Source organism: Trachypithecus francoisi, unplaced genomic scaffold, assembly GCF_009764315.1.
Source record: "Trachypithecus francoisi isolate TF-2019V2 unplaced genomic scaffold, Tfra_2.0 Lachesis_group8, whole genome shotgun sequence".
In the NCBI taxonomy this organism is placed as follows: domain Eukaryota; kingdom Metazoa; phylum Chordata; class Mammalia; order Primates; family Cercopithecidae; genus Trachypithecus; species Trachypithecus francoisi.
The window spans coordinates 120,543,585-120,568,518 of NW_022681473.1; the positions used below are offsets into that span (position 1 = coordinate 120,543,585).

At 39.7% G+C, this 24,934-nt stretch overlaps 1 protein-coding gene across 2 annotated transcripts in view; it reads right to left on the reverse strand.

The window, feature by feature from the left end:
• OPCML (opioid binding protein/cell adhesion molecule like) overlaps positions 1–24,934 on the reverse strand; it is a 560,135-nt gene that overhangs the window by 252,513 nt on the left and 282,688 nt on the right. For both annotated transcript variants that reach the window (XM_033204746.1, XM_033204747.1), the window contains exon 2: positions 369–601. In XM_033204746.1, coding sequence (XP_033060637.1) covers positions 369–601 — 233 coding nt within the window. The remainder of the gene's footprint in view (positions 1–368; positions 602–24,934) is intronic.

Sequence of the window (24,934 nt, forward strand, 5' to 3'; positions counted from 1 at the left end):
TTTTATGAAATAAGCCTATAAGAGAATTAAAGGGCACTGAGATTAGTACCGTATTTATCTATGTTTGAATGTATCTCACCCCAGCTCCAGAGTGCTAAGTAACTTACGAGAGCTCAACCAATGCATGTTATACAACTTACTGATGAGAACAGAAGGGCTAAAGATAACATTTACAAACTTTGAGAAGATATTCAGTACTTAGTTAAGTACCCGTTCGATGGGAAAAATTCCAAGACATATACTGAAACTCTGGATTCAATAGAGGAAGATGACTTTTGTGTCTTCACACACAAGTAGAAGAACACCAACATGGTTCTTCCCTTCCATCACTGACGGGAATGGCAACCCCAGATCCAGTTGGGACTTACCTTGCACTATGAGGTGAACCCGGGATGTTTTGGGATGGTTGTCTGTCTGCACAGAGCAGGTGTACGGACCTTCGTCATACACATCCACGTTTTGGATCATGATGCTGTACTGGGTTGGTGTATTGACCAGGATGATCACACGAGGGTCTATGGACCACTTGTCATTCCCAGCGTAGAGGATGGTGCTGCGGTTTAACCAGGCCACCCGGGTTACCCGGTCATCTATGGTGCACCTGCAGTGAGGCCGGGAATGGTGGAGGGAGGAAGAAGGGAAAGAGAGTGGAGAGATTATATAATGCGGTAGATATGATGTTGCATTCTGAGGAGTAATTGAAACAACATAACACAGTACTAAGAGGAAACAATTACTGATGAAACTTCCTAAATATAAACTAAGAGTGACCAAAATCATCTTGAAGAACTAACAACACAAAATCACTTCTATCTGATTTCGAGACATATTATGTGAATATCTTTGCCATCCATTTGCTTTCCCTGTTATTTTTTTCCCATAGGCTTATATGAAAATTAGTTTATGTTTCTTGAGCACATTTACCACCTTGAGGAAGAAGTGGCCCAGGGGCACATGGGAGAGAGAGTGGATCAGTATTTCAAATAGGTCACAGATAATCCACAAAGCAAATACTTAACTTATAGTTAATCAAAAATTGAACATATTTACCTCCAGACCTCCCTGGTGTTGATAATCTCCTTATACCCCTAAGCAGCCCAAAGCCTGCAAACTACGATTTATAACATGGGTTGGTAAAATTCACCTTAGAAAGCCAACACTTTTTGAGGGAGTCAAAACTGCATCTTAGGACATCAGGAGAGGAAAGAAGAAAATTATCAGCAGAGTCCCTGTTCCTCAGACACTCTCTTTCCCATTGGGAGAGAGAACAAGGCTACTATCAAATCAGGGAGCTGTGCTCCACCTCCCAGCTACTCTCCTTAACAATTCGAAGCTATGAACACAAACGAGGCCCGTGTGTCGGTGTGGATGACCTGCGGGTTGTCAGGCCTGACACACGACTGAATGTGCTGGACGTCTGTGCATGTGCCCAGGAACTGAGGACGTGGGAATGGAAGCATGAGGAAACAGAATGCTTTCTAAATGTGGGTGCACACCCATCACTCCATGCTGCACATAGGAAGGCACAATGACAACCAGCCTTGCCAATGTCCTGGCAGAGAGAGGAGGGACGGGAGTCCAACACCTGCAGGTGAGGAGAACACGGGGAATAGGCATGGCCTTCCCTCACTGGATCTGACCTAACACTTGGGTGGCAGCAGTGATCCTTCAGGCAGGTCTCAGGAGACAGAAGGACCCCAGAGACACTGGCCGCAGTAGAGAGGTCAGGATCTGGCCAAGTGGCCAGTATCACCTGGCCTGAGTGGCTCAGGGTCTCCAAGTACCAGAACCACAGCCCTCTAGAATGGGGAAAACACCGGATCTAGGGTGGTCCTCTCCCTGGTTGGCAGGAAGAATAAAAGTAATACCAGCTTCCAGTAACCCAGGCCTTTTTATGAACTGGCCCATCTGCCCTTCAGCCGCTGAGAAGTTGGGTAGAGAGGGTATTAGGCACTCTCACAATATTGTAGGAAGAGATTGTTCTTTTCTAAATAAGCATGTGAACAATACAACGTGAATAATACATGTAAATAACACCAAGATGATACAGGTCCAGCTAACCATTCACTCCTCACCAATGCCCAGCACCCACTGGTGATTTGGTAGCAACTTGTTATATCTCAGTCTACATCTTACTCCTTATACACATGCATGAACTTGTGTGAAGCTTGTGTTGATTTGTTTTCACCTGAAATAGAATCACACTCTAATATTCCAATGAAACTATTTTTTTTTATTTGACCACAGGCATCCCTTGCACACCAGCAGTTACAGACCTCAATCTGCAAGCTTTCTAGGTAAGCGAGTTTCCAGGGCCCAACTGCATCCACCAGTAGGACCTGATAATTTAGGTACCATTGAATGATTCTTTCCCATCATTATAGAAATGTCATTGGTATAGAGAAAAATTGAAGTCATGTTATCTCCTCCACATGGTGAGGCATCTCACTTCTTTTCCTGTTGTTTTCTTGCTTCCATAGCATTTTTCTATTTCCCTTATGATGCCCCTAATGGATCTTAAACCCTAATGGATCCTTCCTGCTCCCACTTTCAAAGGCTTTTCTTAGGGAAAAAATAGGATAAATGTATTCATTCTCAACTGCAAATGACTGATAAGGGCAAACATTTCCTAAGGATAGGTGAATTTTCATAAAGGAGAAATCCCTGTTTGAAGAGTTCCTCCTAAAGAAAGTTCGAATAGTAGAATTCCAAAAATGCCTGGAAGTAGATGCTAAATTGAGACAGAGTGAAGGGCGTGATGTTCCAGTCCCTTCTAGTTGTGTGGTCTTCGAGTCACCACACAACCCAAGTGACTAAGTGAAAACAAATAATCTTGCTTTAATTTTGCTCAGTTATGTAACCCCTTGCACATTTTTAAGTTGCCATAAAAAATCGTGTAAGCTACAATGGAAAAGGATGAATTTTTTGGTCTTTAGAAAATATTCACACTTTTTTAGTCACAAAATTCCTATGTGTGTGTGTGTGTATTTGTTCAGTAGAATTTAAATATCATAGTGATTAATCCTCATGATTATCTGCTTTCAAAATTCAGGAATTCTTTTTCTAAAAGTCATAACATGTGCATTGTTCCTTTTTAAACTGGAACTTGTTTTCCCATTATATATCTTCTGCAGAAAAATGTATTTCATGCTTGAAGGTCTTTTATTGATCGCCTACCATATTTATTTGCAACCAAAAATATATAGAGATTGAAATTTAAATTTCTTTTATGTCTTATGACCATAAAACTTTAAGCAATAATATATTTCTTAAATGAATGGTCATTACAAATATAAAATTGATAGAACATAAATATATAGCACATTTCATTAAGTAATAATTAAACATGAAAAAGTAAACTTACTAGAAATACAGCTTTTAAATAGATGGATAAGCCCCTTTTTTAAATGCCATAGATAAATATCACTCACTGCTAGAATGAGATGGAGTTCAGGATCAATTCTATTCCCACTTTTGCTTTTAGAAAAACCTTGTTCACATAAGAACATGGAAATGAAAATTGTGCATAGCAATGCCACTCAATTATTTGAATGCTTTCCAAGATATATGCCAAAAATCACATAGTAATATAGCTTCAAAGATAATTTTAATGATCTTGCAGCTGACAAATCAATTAATTCCTCTTTCAATTTCTTTTAACGCAATGAATTGGCAAATACCTGACTTGCAAAGGGGTTTATAAGCCAGTATTAAATTCATTCAATTTCTCAGTATCTGGAAAGCATATGACACCATTTTACTAGGCCTTGTCAAATGACTATTAAAAGATGTTATTATTTTACTGGAAGTGCCTTGTTTAACCCAATACACTCAGAAATGTTGGGAAAATACAAATACTGTTTATTTTAATATGCTAAATCACAGTGCCCTCTGTTAGAACATGTCTCATCTCCAAGTTCTAATTCAAAATGGAGAATGCACTAGCTTGGCCATGAATCTATACCTGATGCAATCAGGTATCATTGCCTTTAGTGCTCTGCTTTGCTTCTGTGGGGGTCTCCTTCAAGACTGATACCCCGCTCCATGATAGTCGGGTGATGGAGGTGACAAAGAAAGCGAAAGAAGGTTGTCTCCTGGATGATGTGTGAAGTGGAAGCTGTCAGAAGGGAGATGCAGAATTACATTGCAACCTCAGGGACTTACTCAAGCAGATCAACTTTAGGTAATTTGAGATCTTTGAAGTGCATTTCCTGAATCTTATCATTGTCCTTGTATAGGACCAACCACTACAGGTTGAGGGTGCATAGAACCAGTGCAAACGGCCACAGGCTTGAGTAAGGGTGGACTTTGAAACAGGTCAATCCAAAACTGCTCTCTGGGCCAGAACACACTCTCAGTGCCCTGGTCACACAGCCCTTGGAAAGCCTGTGTTTTCCTTGGTTAATCCTGCGTCAGGTGAGCGGCCATGATCCGGTGTACTTGCTCTTGGACCTGGGCCTCCTTATGGGCATGGAGTGCAAGCAGAAAAGAGTAACTGAGGAAAAGCCATCTCTCTGAATGGGCAAAGATGGTTCACAAGTATATATGGTTCTCAGAACCTAACAACAGAGAGACTGAGTGAAACAATGAAGTCAGTTGAGGAAAGTTATTTTCCTCACGATGTTGCTGTGCTTCAAAAGAAAATGTAGTTTCATGGCTTCATGCTTTCTTCCATCACCTGAGGACTCTTCCATGGTCCCCTGAACAGCAGGAAAGAGAACGCAGGGAAGGACTTAAAAAGTTGGCTTGAGTGCTCTTCTAAACTCAGGCTCCTTCCCTGCTGTCTGTGGCCATGTCCTGGACCCTCATTAACAAGAAGCACAGAGGGGAACACTTTTGATGTTAAATAAGGGGGAGCCAAGAGGCACGTTGAGGAAGGTTAATGACAACTTTCTGATCTCTTGGAAATTATTTCAGATATTTTAAATTCTTACATTCCAAGCTAACCCTACCTACTGATCCTTGATAAAACAGAACTCATTACAACTACATCACAAGTAACCTCTAATATTATATATTGCTTGTACAGAACCAGGCATAGTTGTAAGAACTTTCAATATATCAAATCATTCTATCCTCATAACTACCCTTTGAGGTGTGTTCTGTTAATATTATATCCACATTTTACAAATGAGGAACCTGAGGTACAGACAGGAAAAAAAGGAAAGCTATCTGGAAGACACTTGTACCTCTAGCCATGTGTGAGGAAAGAAGGTGTAAATGAGAGTCTGGAAGAGCAAAGAAACACCTGACAGACATCAGAAGGCAGAGATCTTTCTGAATATGTGCCGTGGGGTTAAGATCCAGGGTTGTTCTGTTTTATTTTCAGAGGAAGAGGTGCAGTTAGGGAAATCCATGCCTTAAAGCGGTGGTTTTCAACCTTTACTGTGCATCAAAAACAGATTGCTGAAGCCAGCCGTCAAAGAGCCTTTGGTTCATGGGCCTGGAGGGACCAAGAATGTGCATTTTCAACAGGTTCCCAGTGGATGTTGATACTGCGGCTCTGGGGACTCCTCTTGGAGAACCGCTCACTGACTTAAAGAAACCAGGCAAGTGACGGGCTGGAATTTTAATCAAAATAATCACGGAAAAGTAAAATCAGTTGGCTTTAACTTTTTTGTGTTCTTTACTTTTGTTTTTATATTTTGTCTTTGAAAATGCAAAAAAAAAAAAAGTGCCACAATTCATTCAACAGATATTGAATGAGTGCCTAAGGTGCAGCCTAAGGTACACGAGATAACTTCCTAGGAGCTGAGAACTCAGTAGGAACAGGCCAACAAAGTCCCTGCCCCATGACACTACACCTAGTGAGAGACAAAGAAAACATATATGTCTAGATATATGTGTTTCAGAATGATACCTGGAGAGAAATAAAACAAGGGAAGGAATGGAGAGTGTATCATGGGAACGGTGAACATATTTGGAACAGAATTCTCAGGAAATGCCCTTCCATGGCCTACATGCCAGATGTGGAATGGCTGAATGTTTATAACTCTAAACTTGTGTGCCATAACATGCATGTCCGAAAGTTATGTCTAACTTTAAAATGAAATTCTCATCTCACACACATGCACAGATAGCTGCAGGAACATTTAAGTGATCTGGGTAGTTGGAGAGCAAGTCTTTTAAACCAGCTTCAGCAATGGTGTCCTCATATATTGATGACTTTGTATATGTTCGAAGAATTGATAATTGATATTTTGAAAAACTGAGCGTTAACTAGAAAATGCCTTTACAGTTCCTCCTTTGTTACGGTGATAATACCTAAAACAGGGTGCATACCCTTGTGTTTTAATTAGTAGACAAAGGCAAATGTAGTTAAATCTGTAATTCAGGCTCATCATCCTAAACCTCCATTCTCTTTGTAATATACGGATAATACCAAAGATTCTAGACTCTTCACAGAGCTTACATCTCTGAATTTAATTATTTATATTCTCATGTGTTAAACTATGTCACATGGATAGTAACCACATTCAGTATCACCAGCACCTCCCAGCCTCTACCCAGCAGCTAGTAGGTCATCAATACATATTTATAATGATAAAAGGTGTAAGACAATGTTTCTCAAATGGGCATCAAAAGAACGCACTTAAGGAGACATATATGTGGGGACATACATGTGTCTTTCTGCAGCTATTTTAAATTCTTACATTCCAAGCTAACCCTACCTACTGATCCTTGATAAAACAGAACTCATTACAACTACATCACAAGTAACCTCTGATATTACATATTGCTTGTACAGAACCAGGCATAGTTGTAAGAACTGCAGGATATCTGAATCTATACCTTTATCTGTATCTACCCACACATAGACACACACAGAGTCCATGGGCTCTTTATGTATATTTTTCAATTTAGTGTTTTCTTTTCTATTATAATTGGGAGATGTATAATATAAGCCCATGCACACCAATTAAATGTAAACATTCAGGTTTGCATCTGTGTTCACCACATTGGCATATTGAGAAGTCCTTGCACTGTCTCAGGCTAATGACAAAATACAGAGGTGACTGGCTTTGTTAGTGATGCCTTCCTACCAGCAAAAGCTGGATGATACGGACTCAACTGTAGTAATGAAGGTTCCCAAGCACTGGAATGAGCCACTGTGGAAGGAGAACTTCATTATCACAGGATGCGGGTGGAACTCAGAAGGGAAGGCCTTACAGCAGTCAGTGCCACATCCACACTGCAACTTGGGGTTTAATTTTATTTATTTATTTATTTATTTTTTGAGACGGAGTCTCGCACTGTCACCCAGGCTGGAGTGCAGTGGCATGATCTCGGCTCACTGCAAGCTCCACCTACCTGGTTCATGCCATTCTCCTGCCTCAGCCTCCGGAGTAACTGGGACTACAGGTGCCCGCCACCTCGCCTGGCTAATTTTTCATATTTTTAGTAGAGACGGAGTTTCACTGTGTTAGCCAGGATGGCCTCGATCTCCTGACCTTGTGATCTGCCCACCTCAGCCTCCCAAAGTGGATTTAATTTTAATAAAACATCATCTGTTCCATTAAGTTAGTGTTCCAAGTTTAAATTTTAGTGGCTATATATGTGCATAACTTATAATTTCAGAAGTTACAGTCATATCAGAATGTAAGCTTAAGGCATTTATACCTAGTTTTATGATTGCACATATATAAAGATTTTTTAATAGTTACCACTGGAAATTGATGAAAATCTTGTCTCTCTTCCCATCCTTGACCCCTGCTTTCAAAGTGGTCTCCTATAGAGTACTCAATTGAAGAAATGCTGGGTGGAATTTTAAAGCCGAAATGCATTTCTCTGAATTTACTTTTTAAATACATTCCCCCATATTATCTTGTAATTTTTGGTTTTCCTTTTTCATAAATTGAGAGTTAATTGAATTTTTGCTAAGAAAAACCTTACTATGTATCAAAATATATTAATAATGCCAGTCCGAAAACCGGGAGGAAGACCTTGCTTTAATAAACTCATAAACCAATGATAAATAATTTTTTTAAAGGAAAAAGAACAGGCAGACCAAAATGAAATATATTTCGATCAACTCCCAAGGTATTCTAAATTGCAAAAGCTGTTTTCCCAGAAGGCTTTAACTACTCAGTTATTTCCTGAGTTACAAATAGAGCCAACTTCAGAGCATCAACAAGGACCCTAAATTATGTAGGGGAAAACTTTACGATTCAGATAGTCAGAAATGCAACGAGAGTAATAACTCTGCTAGAGCTAATATTTGCTGATAAGGTATTGGCTGAGAATGTATCTGAAAGCCTCTGCAGAAAAAATGGTGAGGGATAAGAGCTACTTATGGAGAGTACAGCACAAAAATATTTCAGTAGTGCAAGGGGTTGACTTTGAAGTCTGCCATAATATGACATCTGCAGCTCGCTGGAAAATCGGAACACAGGGTCACACTAACACCAGCCGGCAGGGAGATGTCACGTTAATACATAGGAAGGGTGCATGCCCACGCGTGTGTGCACGTGTATGTGTGCGTGGAGGGGGAGGGGAGGTTATGCAGAGAAAAGACACTAAGGCCTTCAACATGAGGGCCTGCAACATGAAGACAGAGTCGTGGAAACACAACCAAGGGAGGCTGAGGGCTTTCCTGAAAACGGCATCACCGGAGGCAGAAAATCAACCGCTGGATGAAAATGTGCTGCAATTTCAGCCATGTCTGACGACAGACGAGTCCATCAGAAATTGCTCATTGGGTCCTGACGCAAGCAAGGGGAACCCCTGGTCCCCACAAGCACAGTGAGGACTCTACCTGAATGCAGAGAGCAATTTCCCACACCATGCAAGTGAGGCCAGTGTGCTGACGGCAGCTCAGAACAGAGTATCTGATGCAGGGAAGGAAAATGAAAGGCATGATTTGTATGGAAAGATGGCTCCACAAAGAGGCAGAAATTGCTTACAACTACAAAAGAGGGGTTAAACTGCTTGGCTGTGGGAGGAGAGAGGAGGAGAATTCCTATCTTGGTAACAGAAGTAAAGCGTAGGGTAGTGAAACGTAATTACAAAAAGTAAGGGTGGGCAGAAAGGCCAGAGAAAGCTCTCTGAACAAAATAATGAATGATTGAGATGGTTTCTTCCCAGGCTCCAAGTCACTCTATAAATCCACAGGGTATGTTGAGATCACATTATTAGTTTCCCAAGAAGAGGTAGGCAAGGTTGAAATAAAAATAACAACAAAAAACATCTAAAAAGATAATACCTGCTTTCAAGGTCCTTATGAGCTCAGACAAATGATAGGACCCAAGAGTATTACAAAGGCACCCTATTACATTCATGGATACAATAAAAAGTATGTATCTGGCCATTTGTTTAACAAATATTTAGTAATCACCTGCTAAGGACCAGACACTGTGTCAGACCTTATAAACAGAACATTTAGGAGAAACACCCCGTCTCTACCCTTGCGAAGCTTGCAGCTTTGAGGTACCAATATGCAATAAACAAAGTCACAGAACACTGATACACGAGGACAAGCTGAATTAGGATGGTATCTTAGTCCATTTCCATTACCATAAGGCTGGCAATTTATAAAGAAAAGAGGTCTATGTGGCTCACAGTTCTGCAGACTGCAGAGGAAGCATGGTGCCACCATCTGCTTCTGGTGAGGGCCTCAGGAAGCTTCCAATCATAGCAGAAGGGAAAGAACTGGCATCACATGACAAGAGAGGGAGCAAGAAAGACAGGGAGGAGATGCCAGGCTCTTTTAAATGACTAGCTCTCCTGTGAACTAACAGAGCCAGAAATCATTCCTCACTCATTACTGCTGGTAGGGCACCATACCATTCATGAGGAATCCACCCCCATGACCTGAACACCTCCCACCAAGCCCCACTCCAATCTTGGGGTTCACATTTCTAGATGAGGTTTGGAGAGAATACACGTCCACACCATATCAGATGGCCATGTAGTGGGGTGGCACAGGCAAGTCCTTACTCACACATGCAGGCAAGAGACTAGGCCACTCTGAAGAAGTAACATAATTGTTAGATTAACAGACAAATATCTAAAGCTGATAACTCAGAAGAAAAACTGGGTACAAGTGTTGGGTACAGATAGCATCTTAGATAGAAGGCGGGGCAGGCATGTGGGGTCTGGGATTGAGGTTGACTCAGGCAAGGAATGGACTGGAAGCCAGAGTAGTCCAAGCAAGATAAATGAGGACATGGGTGTGTTCCACGGGGCTGCGGAGGTGGATATCTCTATGGTAAAAAGTCTGCATAGGTTTAAGTGGAGGCATGTGTTTCACGAGAATAGGCTGGACTTCTTTTGGAGAATAGATTGTGGCAGGGCCAGAGGCAGAAAGAATAGTGAAGGGACTATTGCCTCGCTATAGACGTGAGAGTACAGTCACATGACGAGAGGGTCTGCAGCTTAAGGAAGAGCTTGAGGGAGCTAGAGTGAAGCAAGTAGTCACCAGAGAATCAGGCGTGAGATGTTGATGAAATGTTTGCAGCCAACACTTTAACAAACTTTGATGGCGAAGTGGAGTGGGGCAAAGACACAGAGGTAGAGGGAATTAGGTTCTTCAAAGGGTTTTTGTTTTGCTTTTTTTCTTGTTGCTTATTTGTTTTAAGGGTAGGAACACTTGGGAACTAATTAATTCATTTGGCAAATATTTACTGAATACCTATTGGGTGCTGGGATGTTTCAATCTTTTGCTAGCCTGCATATCACCTGTGCATCTTAATTCACTAAATCTCAGTGGGACCATAGTCTGCATTTCCAACAAGCCCACGTGCTGAGGACTTAATGCACTTTGAGTAGCCTGATTTTAGGCAGTAGAAACAAAACTGCATGAGACAAGGACGAGGCCTTCTTACACTGCAGTATGTAAGTATATACTAACGAGAATGATCTTATCAATGGGAGCAAGTGCTAATGCAGGAGAAAGAGGATAACTGTCAGAGAAAAGTTACAGGGAAAGTGAGAAAACATTAGATATAAAGCACATGAAGGAAAGATCCTCCATCTGTTCTATCATAAGAGAAGAAAAATTAAGAGAAACCTGGGTAGCTTTGTGGATTCAGCTATGGAAAAGCCAGGAGGCAATCGAGTGACGGTTTCTCTTTTCTCCAAAGTAGAAGACCAAGTTATCAGTTGAAGGTAAGTGGGAGAACAGAAGAAAGGGGATGAAGGATGCAAAAAAGTGAAATAACTATTGGAGAAAATGACATCAAAATTACTAGGGAACTATAGTGGGATTTATAGGCTGTGTTGAGGTCCCATTTGTAGTTGGTGGTCAAGAATTTGTAGTGACAATATTCTGCTAGCTTTGAGGATATTCTCCAGCAAATGCCCAGGTTCAGGAACAGAGAATGTAGATGATGGGTTCATCCCATGTTGGAGTACGCTGGGTGAGCAACAGGAAGGAAGCAAAGGATTACAGGAATTAAAAAATATTAAATAAGAAGAATGAAGATAGGAGGGGCTGATGGATACAGAGAATGTGGTAGACTCAATGCATTAGAAGTCTTAATAAAGTCCTTGAGCAAATCAGCTGGAATGAAAGAAATTGTACATGATGAAAAGTTGAAATAAGTGTTTAATGAGCAATAGTCACCCTTGTTAATGATGGGGGGTGTGAACTAACTTAGAGGCCAGTTGGGTCTTCTAAGTTCACAGTGACAATATCAAGAATGATGATGAGAGTTGAGAGTTCTTTATGAGCCTTTGTGAAATGTATAAACTGAGCATTGTAGAGATAATTATATATAATGTGCTGTTCAGGAGAAGGCCTGTCATCGGACAGACGTGGGTTCTGACACTTACTAACAGAGGGCACTGAGACAAGCATTTTGTTTAACCTCTCAGAATCTTCATTTGTGCATCTGTGAAGTGGGATGTATGTTATTTTCCTCATGGCATTACACAACACTATTATGAGGACTGAAGAAAGTGATGTGTGTTGAGAATAGGAATTATACCAGGTAGATAGTGCCTGCTCTATTACTACGAGCTCTATTGCCTCCTCTGGACAAATATAATTCAAGCTCTATGATCTGAGAGTCCATGTGAGTTTAACCAAGTGATACTGAATCTGTTCACATATCCTTTTCCAAGGAGTTCTGATACCTTCTCCTTCTGTATTTTCAAATCTATAAAAATAGATGTTGATGTGGTGTTAATCAGAAATAACACGAAATTTACATGTTTAGCATTACTAGCTAATCCATCTAGGGCCATTCCAGTCTACCTATAGATTCTTGCACTTCTAGTAACATTTTCTGTTTTCTCAAAACTTTCTTACTCTCCAGAAATGCTGTATACTCAACCTATGTAGAATTCTGCAGTGGGATTTCATTTCCCTCTGCGGTTTATTTTCTCAGCTATAGCCACTGAGACAACTTTCACTTTTTATTTTGATGAGGCCTTTTTCACAGTGTGTTGACACAGTGGTTGATGGGCTGGTTTCTAGATTGATGTCCTGTGGTTGGTGAAATGCTGTATTTCTAAAAATACATAATTGGGAGATCAATCAACACAATTGTGCACACCTGAAACAGAATTCAGTTGGTCCACAGGCCCCAACAGCTTAGGCACCAGTGTCCTTGTCATGGACAGCTCCAGTGTATAAACAGGACATCACTCCCTCTAGAAGAACCATTCGCAAGCAGATTGAGGTACTCCTGAAGTCAGATGCAAACCATGTCAGCACTGAAGGAGATGAGGGAAATGGAGTGATTGGAAATAGATCACAGGTGAATGGGTTAAGGAGCTTCAGAGAAACACACTCAGTTCCCTAAGGAGACGTTCGCTGCACAGATACTGCCAGGCATCATGGAAAGGAGAAAATTATTCCAAGAGTCTTACTCCCAACCCGAGGTGACACCATTAGCTAGTGAGGCAGTTTCTTAGAGTCAGGAATGGGGTTGCACCTTAGGATAGATGAGTAAGCACAGATTTTAGCAACTGGTGTCTCCACAGAAAAATGCACTAAGCAAGCTGCTAGAGTATTTTCATCTCTTCTTTTAGAGTCACAGTCTGGCTTTGGGACACCTTTATGTTCACCTTCTTCCATCATGACTAACTTAAATTGTGTTAGTCTACAGTACAGTACAAGGCAAAGCCATTTCAGAAGCAATGAGCTTTTGGGTATAGAAGAAAAGTGTCTTTTAAGGCAAGAATGATGAAAAGTCTCTTCTTTCCCACTATCCAGCCCCATTTTCCTTCTTTCCCGATATCCAGCCCCTCTGGTCATCACCAATGGTTTGGAATTCCATGGGAAGTTGTAAAAGGCGATGAAGGCATAGCACTCACCCCTGCCTGCTTGTTACATACAGCCTTTTAGGGAGCTGCCCACTGATTAGTCAGGGATGCCTTAAGAAGTCACCCAGAACAATTCTTGTTATTTATTTGTCATCTGGCTCTGACTCTGCCCTCCCGTCCTCCACATCCTGAACAGCTTTAAAATTCAGCCTCCCAGTTTGTTCATTATACTTGGCAAAGAAGTGAGCAAGATGAAATTAAAATGTTTCCCAAGCACACACCATTTTAATTCCATTCAATAGATTATCCTGACATATTTACTCACGACCATGTCTGTCTCAGTATCATCCATGGAAAAGTATAAATTAAAATTTTAAATTAAAAGCAGAGAGTCTGGGGAGCTTGATATCTTTTTGAAGAATGGCGCAAGTCAGCCACAGGCTCCTGCACAAGTATCGTGGGAGCAAAGACTTTGGCACTGCAGAAATTACAGCCCACAGATTTCCCTACAAATATCTTCCTACATATAATGTACGGGATCACAGAATCCCAAAGACGGGCAAAACCTCAAAGGCCATTCTTCTTTCTCCAGAATTGTGCATAAACAAACCTCCTCCCTTTTTGGTTCAAATGAAATTCACCCAGAACTGCTAAAGGACTGATTTATTTATGAAACCAAAAAATATACTGAGAATTGATTTGCTTTTATTCTGTCCATAAAATTTCTGTGTAGCATATGGGGTAAGATAATAAATATTTTAATAAGAAGTATATGAGTTCCAGTCACAGGTCTGTAATTTACTAAACTCCCGATCCTCTGTGAGTATCAGTTTTCTCACTTGGAAATAATATTTGTAAAAAAACACACACACAAATGAACAACTACTATCGATTGTAGTGAATATGCAAAGAAATTATTCTTTTTTAGCACTGTTGCCACAGTTCTAGAGCATAGTCAATAGTCAATAAATGTTTGCTATTATATTTACACAATTACTTACAACTCAAGAGTAATGATAGCCCCCACATTACAATGATTTTAACATTTCCTAGTGTTCATCTCTCCATCTACACACACAGCAGTTACACAGTTTGGAAAATTAAGTAAGACATCCATCTCTTCCAATCACAACCCATAGACTGTGCTGCCTCAAGTTTAGAAAACAGAAATTGCTTGTGTTCAGGTGATTGTGGCTTAATGGCCAACTAGTAGGCCAGTAACTTTGCTTGATTCGTCCTGTGCCATCCTGCAGATTACACATCTGAACAAAACCTTATTTGAGTTTTTAAAAATAAAACTCTCATGAAACAGACAGATGGGCAGAGACAGATGGCGGAGGAGGGATGGGAGGTGAAGTCTTCACCGTTCCTACAGCATTGCTCCTGTAGAATGTCAACTCTGCCTGTTTAAAAATATATGCTATATATTTTTAATAAGCCAATCATCTTTTCCAGAATAGTTGCTTATTTTATATAGATGATGCGAACTGTCTCTCTTAAAAAATAAAATAGAAGGCAGGCAAAACTCTTTCCTTGGGCCCTGAAAAGCCCAGAGAGATATTCCCTGGAGGCAATAAAGCCACAGGGTTAACTTTTGCAAATGTTTCCAGTTCAGGTCCCAAGAGTTGCTGCTTTTAATTTGTGTCACCTAGAATTCGGCACCACCAGATTGCTCATAAGGGAGGAAGAGGGTATTCTTAGCTGCTGGGACTCTCTGAATTGCTCTGAGGCAACCAAAAGAACAGGAAGTCTGACCCGAAGGTAACCTGAATTTCTCCAGCCTTCTCCATTTTACTCATATGTATGAAACAGCACTCAATATGTGGGCAAAACACTAAGAAAGACTGAGCTTGTGGGGTTCTCTATAGAGGAGGATCCTTCCATAGAAACTTGTAACTGAGAGGGTTTAAGAAGCTCTGGCATTGCTCAGAGAGATTAAAGTCAGCCTGTTTATTCCATCAACAGTCTTTGTGGTGCTAAAGTAACATCTGTGCATTAAAAACAATCATAGAAATATAATGGTACAAAGAAGCTCTGGCATGAAAACCCAAATTTTCATCATAAGTAGGGAAAGTTGAGTTTCCTTATCATGGATTTTAAATAAATAAGTTGAGAAAGAAAGATAGAAGAGGGGAGAGAAAAGGAAGAAAAAAAGAAAAAGAGAAGAAATCTTTAGAAATGCATATGTAGAAAATGCATAATTTACTCTATACTTTACAGCCAATACACCACCTTAATTGGTTCTACTCAGGTGACTACTGAATGATTATGCAGTTCCTCAGCACACTGACTACAGATTCCTGGTATTCTGTAATGATTCTTTTGTAACACTTCCCTACTTGGCACTCAAGAGATCTGCTGTCTGTGCTCTTATAACTTCGCCTCACATTGCCCTTGCCATCAGTCCACCCTGGGTGTCTCCTTCTCCTTTTCCTGCTCACACCTCGACTAGCACAAGTCCTACTTAGGCCACAGATACAAAGAGAAGGGTCCCCTTCTACTCAAATTGACTGTGGGAAAGCAAAGCACAGCCTGGTTAAGCCCTTGGGGATTCCAGCAGAGTGGAGAATTACTCTTGTCTCAGTTCATTATAATGAATAATAAAGAAATACTTACATGTGCTTTTTAGTAAATTATTTATCTTGTGCACCAAAGAATCAGGGCAGTCATACATAAGGGAGACAACGGGTGAATTTGGGGTCCTAAAGTACTCAATCTAAAGCATTCTCAAAGACCATCTCCTACCTTCATTAAGCACTGAAGTAGTTGGAGATCTTGGAAGGAAGATTTAAATCAAACACTTCCATCTCCCTCCTTGCTCTCTGTGTGTGGCTCCCTGTAAAGCTGATGCTATTTATAACATATTTGTTATTTTCGTGTAGCTCCAAAAGCAACCTGAAAGTCTCAGCAGGGCCGCCACTTTGCTGTCTGCAGCCATCATCAGGAGATAATTAAGAGAGTGAGAATTGTTTCCAAACCAATAAAGATCTTCCAGGACCCTCATCATCCCCATATTCACCCAGCCCCAACCCCTCTCTATTAACAGGAGATCCATTGATTCCTGTAGGAGACAACGTATTCAGCTTGATTCTTCACTGCTTCCTACTTGATTTCATTGTATTGCCATTTGTTCATGCTTAGGGGCCAACATATCGAGATGTTTTGAAAACCATCACTGATTGTTGTAATACCACCTTCATTCCAGGGTAAACGAATATGAGGAATGAAATATTTTGGGGCTTCAGCTTTTGCTCCTCTAAGAAATAAGAGACTTTGCTCTTCTTAGGCCTTCACTTTGCAAGCTTAAAAAAAGAAATCCTGACGCCATTTGCCCTGTTGATACTTCTAAGTCATCAACCCATATTTCCAACAAGGTTAATGCTACGCACCTTATTTGGTACAGTTTGCACAAGATACTTGCCCTAAATGAGGTCTGGCACCATTCTCTGATGAGTGGTATCGTCCTTCCTGACACAGCACAGTGAATGTCCACCCATGACTTGGTCTTGTCCTTAGAACACATGGGTGAAGATCAGAGCTGACGTTCATGAGCAAAACCAAACCAAATATAAAATGCATGATGATGATGATGATCATGATGATCATGATGGTCATGCAAACAGAGAAAAATAGATCAAAGAGAGATGGAGGTGGGCAGGCCATCAGGACATCAGATATGAGGAAAATGTCTCTACGACTGTCCTCAAAACCCAAGGGAGAAGCAAAGTGAGAGGACTATTTTCAGGAGTGAGAATCAAGAAGCTAAGCAAGTGTTTTTGATGCTGTCACTGATGACCAAGAGGCAGTACTGAGCTCATCAACTGCACCCAGGTTGATTAGCTGTATTTATGCTCTGATAGGGTTGGGGCAGGGTTGGGAGGTGGAAAAAAGCCCTATTTTGAGAGGCGTCAGTGGCTCCTCAGAGTTTCGGGGAGAAAGCACTTTCTGTTTTGGTCATTGGGTATTGGAAACTACACTTCTGACAGGAAGAAACACATATCTGTAACCATTTAGAACTCCACAGGGAGAATTTTTCCACCCATTTTTCTCACCTTATGATGACTTGTCAAAACAGCAATCATAAATTTTCCCAGGAGCAGAATTGGGGCCAAAAACTGAATAGCAACTAGACAGCATGAATCCAAAGGGTAGTGGTCTCTGCTACTCCGTGAAGCTCCACTCTATCCCATCCCTTCCTTGCCTTTTCTCTCCTAACCCACTATTAGCAATTTACCCTGAGGCCTTCCTACATCTGTGCTACCCTGGTTCTACCTTTTTCCAACTGACCAGTACTATGAAAATGTATATTGAAAGCATATAGGCAGTGTAAGTTTGAAGAGGGTCTTCAAAGTGTTTAGATAAAGTAGACAAGCTCTGACAAAGCTAGCTAATAAACCAGGCCAGGAGGTTTTTCCTTGAAGGCAGCTAATTAAGAACAAAGCAAACATACACTAACATTCTCCTCTAGGCACTGCGTTCACCTCAGAAGAAATTTTACTATAAATCCAGAAAAGAAAAGTTAGCATCACAGCAAAGAAGAGTAGTTGAAGCAGAGAGAACTAGAGAGGCTTGCAGTTTTGCTGTGGGTGGAAGGGGCATCTAGGGAAAGGAAATTCAAAGCCTCTGAAACAGGAAGCATTTAAATCTGCAGGAAGCTAAGCCAAGCTCAACAGATGGCAGGAGAGGAAGCCTGGCCTCACCATTGAAGGCTGAACTTTTTGGCAGGGTGAACAGCCTCAGTGAATAATCAGATTTATTTTGTGTTGTATTTTTTAAGTGGAAAGTTTGACTTGATCTCTTGACAAAAGAAAATGTCACCCAAAGTCTATGTGTACACTCCAAGAGACCCGAGGTGGGGTGGCACTTGTCTTATAAAATTAAATTAATTCAAAGGCAACTTTTGGTGACTTTGAGGTGTGATAATGGCCGCTTTTTAATTAAAGTTTATTAAATTCTTAAGATCATAATACTTCTGAGTACAATTTTTCACATTATATAAGTGATTCAGGAAGCTTATGAAAAGGAGTATATGAAACCAATACAGAGATGGTTGGGTAGGGTATTTGAAAGACCTTCTCGTTGCTGAGTTGCAATCTCCCTCTCTAAAGCACATCCACTGGTTCCCTGTTCTTCTTTGTAGCAGAAATAAATCCAGTGCTGCTGCTTCATGGCAGTCCTTCGTGAAGATGAAGAAAACGATATTATCCACTCTAAGTTATGTCATTTTGTGAATAAGCTTTTCCACTTACCATTTTCAAATCAGCTACTATTCATATGTTCCTTGTTCACATGAGTAAATTTCCCTGTGTCATTAAACAGAATATTCTACAGAAAGAGAGGCCATCTAGACAGGTGAGTCACGTTAGGAAGTAACCAGAAGGTGCAATTCAGTGGATCGGATTTTGCCATGCCTAGAAGTATGACAGCCCATATACATGTGTATATGTGTGTGTGTGTGTGTGTATATATGTGTGTATGTGTATATATGTGTGTGTGTGTGTATATATATATATATATATATTTTTTTTTTACTCCAACTTTCATTGTGAATTTATATAAAAACAAACTTATCTGCGCATATAAAAGATTTCACTTTTATTTACAAAAATCTTGGAGACACAACCCCTCGCACACAATGACACAATGTATAGCTCTTAATTACACCCTCACCTCCCCTTTCTTATCCAGGAACACAAACATTTCTATTCAAAATTGTATTTAAGGTTGTAATATGAGTAATTAAGTAAGAAATTGATATAAAAGGCATCCAGTTTGGAAAGAAACAATTAAAAATATGTCTCTGCAAATGAAATATCTTATATATAGAAAATCATAAGCAATCCACCAAAATAAAAAAAAAAAACAAGTAGAATAAATAAATAAATTCAGCAAGGTTGCAGAACACAAGATCAATATATAAAAATTAAGTGTGTTTCTATACATTAGCAATGAAAAATCTGAAAATGAAATTGAGAAATCAATTTCATTTACAATACAATCAAAATGAACCAAAATATTTTAAACTACTTTTTAAAAAAGAATTACAAAGCTTATGCTCTAAAAACAAAAATGTGGAAATAAATTTAAAAACCTAAGTATTAATAAATGGAAAATAACCAATGCCCATGAATCGGATAATTTAATTTTGTGAAGATGGTAATATTTCCCAAATTGTTCTACAGAGTCAGTGTAGTCTTTATCAACATTTCAGCTGGCTTCTTTGCAGAAACTGACAAGCTGATTATAAAATTTATGTAGAAACTCAAGGGACTCAGAACAGCCACACAATCTTGTAAAAGGATAAAAAAGTTGGAGGAATCACACTTCCCAGTGTTAAAGCTTACTAAAAAGCTACAGCAATTAAGACAGTGTAGCACTGGCATAAAGATAGACATATAGATCAATGGAATAGAATTGAGAATTCAGAAATAAACTCTCACATTTAGAGTTGGTTGATTTTTAACAATAGTGCCAAGGCCGTCGAATAGGGGAAATAAGAGTATTTTAAAGAAACGGTGCGGGGACACCTGGATATCCACACACAGTTGAATACAGCCGGACCGCTGTCTCATATCACATACAAAAATTAACTCAATATGTATCAAACCCTAAAGGTAAAAGTTACAAATCTCTTAGAAGAAAACACAGACATAGTCTTTGGGACCTTGGATTACGCAATGGTTTCTTATCTATAACACCAAAAGTATAAGCAACAAATAAAAAAATTGATAAATTGGATTTCATAAAAATTAACAACTTTTGTATTTCAAAGAGCACCAGTGAGAAAGTAAAAAGAAAATCTATAGAATGAGATAAAATATTTGCAAATTATATATCTGATAAGTGACTTGTTTCTTGAATATATAACTTACACTTAAAATTCAAGAACAACAAAAAAATCCAGACAACCCAATTTCAAACAAAAGTATCTGAATAGATATTTCTCAAAGATATATAAATGGCCAATAAGCACATGGAAATAAGCTAATATTATTAATCATTAATGATACATAAATCAAAGCTATGATAAAATACCATTTTATGCCCATTAGAGCGGCTATAAGAAAAAAAAAGGAAGAAAACAGACAAGAAAAAGAAAAAAAGAAAGAAAGAGAAAAAAGAAAATAACTAGGGAGCAAGGCAAGGATGTCTCTTTGTACCACTACTTTTCAACACTGTACTAAACAGCCTGAATAAGGCAGTAACACAAGAAAAAAAGGAAACTGATTGAGAAGAAAGAAACAAAACTGTCTTTGTTCACCTATCACATTTGATATAATCATCTATGTAGAAAATATGAAATAACTTTGGGAGGCCGAGACGGGCGGATCACGAGGTCAGGAGATCGAGACCACCCTGGCTAACACAGTGAAACCCCGTCTCTACTAAAAATACAAAAACTAGCCGGGCGAGGTGGCGGCGCCTGTAGTCCCAGCTACTCGGGAGGCTGAGGCAGGAGAATGGCGGGAACCCAGGAGGCGGAGCTTGCAGTGAGCTGAGATCCGGCCACTGCACTCCAGCCTGGGCGACAGAGCGAGACTCCGTCTCAAAAAAAAAAAAAGAAAGAAAGAAAATATGAAATAAATGACCAAAAAATCCTTCCTGGACTAATAAGTAGTTATAGCAAGGTTGCAGGATACAAAGTTAATATATAAAAGTCAATCACTTCCATAATATGCCCCCAAGAAATAAGTGGAAACTTAAATTAAAAACACAGCACCATTGATATTGGCACTCCCAAAATGAAATACTTAGGTATAAATCTAACAAAGTATATACAAGATTAATATAAGAAAATCTATAAAACTGATGAACAAAATGAAAGATGAACCAAGTAAATGAAGAGGTAATCTTTTTTTTTTTTTTTTTTTTGAGACGGAGTCTGGCTCTGTGGCCCAGGCTGGAGTGCAGTGGCCGGATCTCAGCTCACTGCAAGCTCCGCCTCCCGGGTTCCCGCCATTCTCCTGCCTCAGCCTCCCGAGTAGCTGGGACTACAGGTGCCCGCCACCTCGCCCGGCTAATTTTTTGTATTTTTAGTAGAGACGGGGTTTCACCGTGTTAGCCAGGATGGTATCGATCTGCTGACCTCGTGATCCATCCGCCTTGGCCTCCCAAAGTGCTGGGATTACAGGCGTGAGCCACCGCGCCCGGCCATGAAGAGGTATTCTATGTTCACAAACAGGAAGACTCAATGTTGTCAAGATTTCAGTTCTTCTGAACTTGATCTCTAGATTCAATGGAATTCCAATTAAAATCCCTGAAAGCTATGAAAATTATTTTGTGCATATTGAGACACTGATTCTAAAGTTTATGTGGACAGGAAAAAGACCCAGAATAGCCAACACAATATTGGAGTAAAATAATAAAGTTGGAGAACTGACAGTACCTGGCTTCAAGAATTACTATAAAGCTACACTAATCAAGACATTATGTATTATTGGCCAAAGAATAGACAATAAATAAATGGGACACAATAGAGAGCTTCCAAATAGATCCATCTACAGAGAGTCTACTATCTTTTACAAAGGAGCAAAGACAATATAATTAAGATAGTCTTTTCAACAAATGCAACTGGTACAACTTGATGTCCACATGAAAAAGAAAAAAAGAAAAAGAATCTAAACACAGACCTTACACTTGTTAAAAAATTAACTCAAACTGGAAAACAGATAAAACAAAAAATTCTAACTCTCCTGGATAAAAACAGGAGAAAATCTAGATAAACTTAGGTTTGGCAATGACTTTTTATATAAAACAACAAAGGCACAATTCATGAAAGAAAGAATTGATAAGCTGAATTTCATTAAAATTAAAACATTCTGCTTTATAAAGGACACTGTCAAAATAATTTAAAAGAAGCCACAGACTGGAAAAAATATTTGCAACAGACATCTCAGTTAAAGGGCTGTCATCCAAAATGTACAAAGAACTCCTAAAATTCAACAATATGAAAACAATTCATTTATAAAAGATGTTATAAAGACCTTAATAGACACTTCACCAAAGAAGACATACAGATGGCAAGTAAGCATCTGAAAAGGTGCTCCACATCATATATTATCAGGGAAATGCAAATTACAACAACAAGGAGATACCACTACACACCTATTCACCTGGCCAAAATCCAGAACACTGACAACAACAAATGCTGACAAGGACATGGAGCAACAGGAACTCTCCTTCATTGCTGGTAGGAATGCAAAGTGATCCAGACAATTTGAAAGATAGGTTGACAGTTTTGTACAAAAGTAAATGTGTTACCATATAATCCAACAATTGCCCTTTTTTACTATTTTTCCAAAGGAGTTGAAGGTTTGTGACCATGCAAAAACCTGCACACAGATGTTTACAGCAACTTTATTCATAACTACCTAAACTAGGAAGCAACCAAGAGGTTTTTCAGTAGGTGAGTGGATAAACTGTGTTACATCTAGACAACGGAATACTATTCAGTAGTAAAAAGAAATGAGCCACAAAAAGATATGTTGGTAACTTAAATGCATATTACTAAGTAAAATATAAATTTGAAAAGGCTAGATATTGTATGATTCCAGGTATATGACATTCTAGAAACGGAAAAACTATGGAAACAGAAAAAACATCAGTGGCTATTAGGGTTTGGGTGAGGGAGAGGTGAACGGGCAGAGCAATAGGGCTTACAGGAGAGCTGAACTACTCTGTGTAATACTAGAATGGTGGCTCTGTCTCATTACACATTTGACTAAAACCATGAAATGTGCAAAACCAAGAGTGAACCGTATTGTGAACTATACAGTCTTCCAGTGATGATGTGTCACTGTAGGCTCCTCAACGGTGGCAATGCCCCACTCCGATGGGGGTGGTGATGATGGGGAGGCTCTAGGGGAGAGCAGGGCATGGGTGGGGACTCTGTACCTTTGTCTCGATTTTACTGTGAACCTAAAACTGCTCTAAAAATAAATTCTATTAAGGCAGATAGTAAAATATTTGACAATAAAAAATAAAATATTAATGAAATAATTATTGGCCAGGATGTGAAAAGATGGGAATCCTCATGGACTGCTTGTAGGAATGCAAAATGAGGCAGCTGTGGTGGAAAACTGTGTCAGTTTCTCAGAAGTTGATCATAAGATACTATATGACTCAGTAATTCTATTCCTAGATACATGCACAAGAGAAATGAACACATGTCCACACAAAAACTTATACACAAATGTTCATAAAAGTATTATTCATTATAGACAAAAAGGAAAAATAGCCCAAATGCTAACTGATGAATGGATGAATAAAATGTGGTATATCCATATGGTGAAATATATTTAGCCACAAATAAAGAATAAAGTAGTGATATATTCTCCAACATGGATCAACCTTGAAAACACTCTAAGTGAAATAAGACAGCAACAAAAGATCACCTATTGTATGATTCCATTGATATGAACTGTTCAGAACAGGCAAATCTAAAAAGACAGAAAATAGTTGATTGGTTGCCTAGGATTGCGAAGGAAAAATGAGCAGGAAGTGGGGAGTGACTATTAATAGGTATGGGATTAACTTGGGGGACGATGGAATTGTTCTAAAATTGATTGTGTAGATAGTTGTACAACTCTGCAAATATACAAAAAACAAATAAGGTGTACACTTTAAATGAGTAAAGTATGTGGCATATAAATTATATCACAACAACACTATTATAAAAAGGGAGGGGTCTGCCTAATCCATGAAGGAGGATGTTAAAAGAGATATATTTGGTCTTTGGGTGATCAAAATTAATGCTATGATTATGGACATGTGAGTGTGATTTGATGGTTATCCTAAGGAACTGTTTGGTGGAGACAGATGGCGTGGTAGGTGACATGCATTCTCAAAGAAAGACTTTTTAGGAGATGCAAGAGTAGAGAAGGTTTTATCTCAACTTATTCTTCAACTTTTCTTTTGTGAATACAAGATGTTTTATCAGCCCACATGTATTCCAGAATGTGTGCTCAGGTCTACAGAGTGCAATTTCCCATGTCGCTGTGGCAAATCCACGTGCTGTGAACCTTTCTGCTTTATTACTGGAGCTGAGCGGCCATGATCAAGTCATTGTGCAATGGACCTGCCTCTCACCCAACCCCTCAGGGTTGGACCTCTGCTTTAATAACCCCAATTCAGGACAATGCCCACTTTATCATGGGCCCCTCTCATCAACTCACACCCCCTCGGGTAACCTGCGTATTTCAGTAGTGGTCTTCTCTGAGTAATCATCAGCATTACCAAGGATAAAGAAGTGACACTAATGGGCGGGAAATGTCTCCCAGATTGGGAGAGAAACCCACCCTTTGAAGAAGTGCTAAAACATCCACCACATAGGCAGTTGTTCCCTTTGCCCACGTGAAGACAGATCTGATGCACTTTCCTCAGGGCTGAAGAGTAAAAAGTTCAGCTTCAGAACCTTCAAGAGGAAAAGGTCCTGGCTGCAAGTGCAGTCAAGTAAGAAGATGTGTGGAAGAGGGAGCTGGGGCGGCTGCGGCTCAGCTCCCTCAGCTGTAATTGTGATGATTCTTCATTCTTAAATGCTAATTTTGAAGTTTTCCAAGGAATTATTTTACTTAAAGTCAACGATACAGATAACACTGTGGATAAGCTCTTTATATTCGGGCAGAGAAACTGGTCAGTGTCCTCTCTGGAGGCCTATTAGCCAGGCCCTCACTTGGATCACTCTGGCGGTTGCATGCTGCCTTCATTAATGATACTGACAAGCCGC